We start from the raw sequence: 6,242 nt of genomic DNA, 5'->3' as shown, positions 1-6,242 counted from the left end.
GGCCACTCCCGGGCGGGTGCCAGGCCCGGGGCAGCGGCCAGGTGGACGAGTGGCAGCCTCCCGCGGCGCGCGTCCCGCCCTCGTCCCGGCGTCCCCGCGGCCGCGCCTGGGAAAGCAGCTTCCTGGCTCCGCGGGGCTTCTGCAGTGCGAGGGGACAGTCCCTTCTTGTGCCTGACCCTCTCGCGACCCCTGACGTAGCCCTTCAGACACACTTTCCCTAAGGGATCCCCGGAGGCTGGGGTGGGCGTCCCGGGCACCCCGCCCGCGCCCTCCAGGGGGCAGCCGAGTGCGGGGACCCGGAGCCCGGCGGGGCAGGGCGCGGGGCCGGGGGACAGCGGTCCTCAGAGCACAAGGCTCTGGGCACAGCGGCTGTTCTCCAGCGTCTTCTCGGCGGCCTTCTCCTACTTCTGCGTGGCCCTGGAAGTCCGTGGGCTTGCGTCTTCCAGGGGAACCTGTGTCGCCAGGGGCGGGAGGGGACGGGGGAGCAGGGAGGAGGGTGGGGCACAGCAAGACAGCCACCCAGAGGGAGCGCTTTCTTCCCCCAGCCTGTTCTCCTCATGTTGTCTGAGGATCTTAGGAGCTGAGAAAGGATGCAGTTCGAGGATATTAATGCCAAGTGCTCATTTGGGCAAGAAATGGCTAGAATCCCCGACATGGGGGGCAATTACGCTAGTCACCCCATTATTCAAGACCTTTGCTCTTATCCTTTGTCTGTTATAGTCCTGAGAGTGAAGGAGTGTGGAGAACATTTAGCAGAGACTCTGATCACCAGGGGACCAGGGAAAAGGTTAGTCAAGGAAGTCAAGCATTTGAACAGATTAGAGTTATTAGAGCTTTACCCTTGGGTTATGAGGAGGAGCTGCCCCTCCTGGCCCCCCTTTTTGTCCCCAGGATCCTGGGTTCTGGATGGGCAGTGGGGAAATGCTGTGCCAAAAAGGGCTAAGGGGAACTCTCCCTTGACCTTCAGTATCTCAAGTCAGCCTCTGCTCCGATATGATACGGGGCTTTGCCTCAGAGTTGGAAAGAGAAACCCATTTTCTGCCCAAGCGGGGGTGGCTCCAGAAGGGGGACAGCCAGCCCTGGCCCAGGTGTCCTCTGCCTGTGAGCTCCTCTAAGTGAATCATGTAATTACAAGAAAGCCCAGCTGGGAGGACAATGACATCATATTCCCTGGAGGAAGAGAACATAAAGAGACAAAACAGCGCTTGGAACAGGGCAGGGAGTATGTATGCTCTGGGAGAGACATTAAAAATATCCCAAAGGGGGAGAAACTCCAAGAACCCACAGATTGAAAAAGACGTTAGGAAAGTGGCTTCTGAACACCCCAGCAGACCACAGCCGCGGCGGAAATGACAGAGGGGCAAGGTGCTGCACGCTCTGGTCGCCTGTGGCCAGATTAAGTAGGAAGAACTTAGAGGACAAAGCAGGGAGCTGGGGAGGCTGGTGGGCAGGAAGCCTCATCATGTCCCTTTCCAAGGCAGAGGCACAGATCACCAGGAGAGGCGGGGCTTGGCCAAAGGCCTCCTCCCTGCTACACCCCTTCTCCCTCACTTTCTCCAGCCACCCCCCCTCCCATTCTCTCTCCAGGCCCATTCTCTCATGCCTCTCCAGAGACCTAATTTAAGAAACTCAGTTGCTCTTTTCAGCCTGAAATTTTCATCAACCAGAGAAATTAAAACAACAATAACAACAACAACGAACCCCCAAATAGATAGATATGCTCCTTAGCAGTGCTTTTAGCTGTTTTGGAAACCCCACAAAATCTGATCTCCTTCCAGGGCAGACCAAACAGACTCAGTTAGCCGCGAACCCCAAAATTTCCAGGCAGCACATACATACCCCTGACTTCACAAACTCTCACCTCGACGGAGTCTGTCATAGCTCCTGTTATTATCGGCAATGTGCCCTTATGCGTTCACACTCGCTGGAAATGGATCAACACCATTTGTTTTGCTTCTTTCGCCCCAGAACAAAGGGGGTTTGTTGATGTGCCCGGGTTGTACTGAATCGGACACGTTACTTTCTAGCTGAACACACAGCCTGATCTGCTTCTGGGCAGCTGAGCCTCTGGGTGAGTAATTTTTCTGATGAAAAATACTGTAGATAGATTGTACTTCCATAGGGTAATTTTCCTGTGCATGCACGGGTCTCAAATATATGGAGGCTTTTGCAACAAAGCATCCTTTTTTTCTTCTTCTACCTTCTCAATGCTTCTCTTACGAACATGCCCAGTACCCAGATCTATAAGAGTCACCTACCTGTCCTATGATTTCCTTCTAGATTCTGTCTGAGAAGGCCCATATATCTATAATAGAAGAATCAGAGTTTCATCTTTTGGCCCTGAGCTTTGTCCCCTTAAGGCAAAGAAGGACTTACCCCCACTGCCTTGCTTCAGGTCTGCCACTCATGCCTTCCCTGGCCAGAGTGCGGCTCTCATCGCCTGCCCCACAGCTCCCAGTGCACTGGGAGTCAGATTACGGCCACTTGTCTGATTGGGTTTTTGGAGTGAAGGGGTGGAAAGACTCTGTACCATGTGGCAATCGTCGAGTTATATTTGAACTTGAAATAACTTTTCTCTACCTGATCACTGTAGACACAGGGCATTTCAGGAACACAGAACGTTTGCTTACATTGTATTTCTTTAGCTGGTAATCTTTGAAAATGAGGATTTCCCCCATTTTTATTTCTACTCTTCTCACCACAAAGGACTGCTGAGCCTTGGTCTTGTTTGGTTGTGTGTTGTGGGTGAAATTGGGGAACTGTGAGAAAACAGATTTGTGTTATCCAGCAGTTGAGAAGAATTGAGACCTGGGCTGCAGTACATTTGCTGTTGAGGGGCTAACTATCCATGGGGTTCTGTTAGAAGTTTTTGACCCGAGAAGCAGCATTTTAAGCACAACAGACAAGTCCATGTGTAGCCTGGGCAGCTCCTATTTGGATAATAGGGAAATAGGGAAAATAGGAAATAAGACTTCCAAGGTGCTCCACTGACTGTTACATTAATAACAATTGTTGGGTAAGAAGTAACAAATTTAAAAATACGCAAGTTGAGTGAGGACAACATTTTTGAAAATCGTAGGTAAATTTGATATCTACAAACCTAGGGACCAGATTGACTACATCATTTGTGGGGTCCAGTGCAGAACGAACGCATCACAATGAAAATTTTTTGTTTTTTTGTCTTGTTTGGGGACCTGAGATTTGGAAATGGATAAAAGCTATTAGAAAGAGGAATTAAAATTTTGAGTGTGAATTTCACAGGAGCATTTTATTCTTGTTTCAAGCATTCTCAGATAACAGAGATTAAATTTACATCCTTAAGAATGTAATTGCACACTGACTCTTGTTAATGTTGGCTGGGGAGGTGGCGGGGTTCGTTTGCTTCTTAAAATGTGCTCCTTGAACGTAAGAATAAATTCTGGCGAGAGGTGAAGGGAGCATTTATGCGAATCGGCAAAGAATGCTCAAAGCATTCCATCTTGATTCTTAAAGCTGTGTACCATTCAGATTTTAGAGTGCGATTTAAACAATGGGTCACAAATGTTTTTTAAAAATTTGAAAACTTTGACTTTCAAGACAGATCTTCTAACTGCTCTGACCCTAAGAACCTTATGTCAGAGGGGACTCTGAGGTCTATGAACCCAAGACGGATGCTGCAGTGTCTCTATTCTTGTGAAGGAAGCTTGTGGTCAGTCACATTCATAGAAACCCATGGTGTTCCCTTAAGGTTGCTCGTTCAGGGGACATTTTTCAGGTCCACTTTTTGCAGGTTGCCCTAGGCTCATTAACATTCACTCCTTGGTCTTGGCAGTTCCCGTCACCATTTTACAAAGTGCCAGCAAAATCTTGGTTGCCATGGTTTCTCAGACTCTTCGCCTTTCTTCTGGCTGGCTGCTCACTGCCCTGGTAGCATGTGTTGACAGTCCAGTTCCTAAGGGATGGCTTTTCCCAACGAGGGAAGGGCCACCCTAATTGGCACTGACTTGTGCACTTATTGGTACTCTCAGCGGAGTGGCTGAAAATTGACCAGAGATTAACCCTCCACCTCCTGGGGCTAGTTTTTCTTATTGGGTATTACATATTGTCTTTTTTTATTTTTACAGTTGAGGAGGCATTATTGAGTCTCCTGCAACACTAATAATTAGCTCTTGGCCTGGCTTTTCTTTGTACTAGGGACAGAGTTTCCAGTAGGGTTGTCTGGGGTGATGCATGTAGGATAATAGTGGAAGAAAGCAGCTTCAATGCACTTGTGAAGATGGTGCGGGCCATATGAGGCAAGACCCTTGGCGAATATAAGGAAGAGCTTCTAAGTTGATCTGTTTTGAACCGGCCTGGGCCTCGAGCCAAATGAGATTTGGAATCTAAAACTTTTTTCCCATTGCTACCTTGAAAAGGTCCTAATTCATTTAAAAGTGGAATAACAGTTTGCTGATTAAATCTTCTTGACTTTCTTACTGTACAGTGCTATGATCTTTGTGGGGGAGGGGGAGGATAGTAACATGGCACCTGATTTAAAACCAGTGTCCTTGGGGCACCTGGGTGGCTCAGTCGGGTTGAGCGTTTGACTTGACTTCCACTCAGGTCATGATCCCAGGGTGGTGGCATCGAGCCCCATGTCGGGCTCTGCGCTGAGTGTGGAGCCTGCTCGAGATTTTCTCTCCCTCTGCTTCTCTCTCCAGCTCACATGCACATTCTCTCTCTCAAAATCAAAATCAAATCAAATCAATCAAATCGGTGCTCTATGTCAGTCACACTTGTGAGTTTTTCGCTGAAAAGCCTTGTGAAGTTGTAGGTTAGTAACATCTGAGAAAAATGGGAGAAGAGTAAATGAACATTTCAAGAATCCTCAGCAAAAAAACCAGCAAAACGTGATTGACACACGTTACTTCCGCATTTTTAATCTACCACACCACACCGTTTTCCTTCGATGCTGATGTATATCTTTGGGATTTGTGGACTCCTTCTCCCACCCTTGCCCTCAGAACTTTTAATATTTCTTCATGTATTCAGAGATTGAAGACTAACACAAAAGAACACTAAAAATGCCAGCAATGCCTCAGTACCAGACGGGAAGTGTCTCCAGGCTGGTAGGGGGAGATTCAATCGTAAGTCATAAATCTTAGTTTGCTTTCATGGATCTCAGCATCATGATTTCCCCCCAGAGCACATATATATCAGTATGTTCATTAAAAACAAACACATAAACAGAATGACAGCGGCAGCAGTCACAACCACAACCCTTACCACAGAGGGCTTTAACAGAGCATCGTTCCCTTTCCAAAGAGATGTTGCCCTACTCTTGTGACAATTCAGAATGGTTTTCAGAAAAACAGTTCACCGCCGAAAGAGTAAAATAAAAATAATTAAGAAAAAAAAACCCTGTAAGGAACCAAAACCCTTGACTTAGTCTCCCATTTCTCAGTGGGGTGAATCGGAGAAAACTTGGGATTTTCCATGAATGTGGAAACCTCTGTGGATAATCTTGCCTCTGCCCCCCATGCTCCGTGGATCCAGGTTTTCCCATTTGGTACAGCAGGCACATTTTCCTTGATTCAGATCCAGGCGGACACTGCTTTGGCTGGGGAGTTGTACTCCGCTGACATTTAAGGCAGGAATTCCCTGGGAAAATAGTCAAGAGATTCTTCTGGTGCTGCTGGCCGGGCTCCAAAGGGTTTAGGGTTCCCCACTCTAGGCAAATGGGGAGAAAGACAGGGAGGGAGGGAAAGAGAAACAGAAGGACTTTATTGAGTGACTGTATTTCATCTGAAACTTGCACAAAAAGGCAGAAATGTGGTTGGACGACTGGATACTTTTCTTCCCCCTTATCTCTTACCCAGCTATTATGACAGTTTGGAGTTTGGTTGGGCAATTTAAAGGCCACTCACACATCCATAGTCGAAAATCAATTCTCTGGGGAAGCAAAGGACTTTGGGATCTAATGGGTCCAACTAAAATGTTTTAAATGATCAATATTCGAAGTCCAGTCTGTAGTAGTGAGTGTTTCAACATTTAAATGAAATTTGAACAAAGTAAGAAGTAAACCAACATTTTGGTGATTATTATCACACACACAGGGAGGCTCAGAATCCTCATGTTTTTAATAGACTAACCGAGATATTTCTAGTTTCAAGAAAAGAGCAAGGTGTTTAAAATTCTGTGCATGAGGGAGCTGTGGTTGAAATGGGGGAATAGACCAAAAAACTAGGCACTTAAAAAGTACTTTGGAGTCATGCTAGAAACGG

General features: G+C 47.2%; 1 protein-coding gene across 1 annotated transcript in view; it reads right to left on the bottom strand.

Annotated features, from left to right (window-relative positions):
- The window catches only part of AQP4 (aquaporin 4), a 10,066-nt gene extending 7,613 nt beyond the window's left edge, over positions 1-2,453 (bottom strand). Inside the window, exon 1 of the mRNA XM_029921952.1 lies at positions 2,377-2,453. Within this exon, the coding sequence (XP_029777812.1) occupies positions 2,377-2,408 (32 nt within the window). The 5' untranslated portion in view covers positions 2,409-2,453. The remainder of the gene's footprint in view (positions 1-2,376) is intronic.
- Between the last annotated feature and the right edge of the window lie 3,789 nt (positions 2,454-6,242).

Source organism: Suricata suricatta, chromosome 14 (assembly GCF_006229205.1).
Source record: "Suricata suricatta isolate VVHF042 chromosome 14, meerkat_22Aug2017_6uvM2_HiC, whole genome shotgun sequence".
Taxonomy (NCBI): Eukaryota; Metazoa; Chordata; class Mammalia; order Carnivora; family Herpestidae; genus Suricata; species Suricata suricatta.
This window is presented reverse-complemented; position numbering and strand designations above follow the sequence as displayed.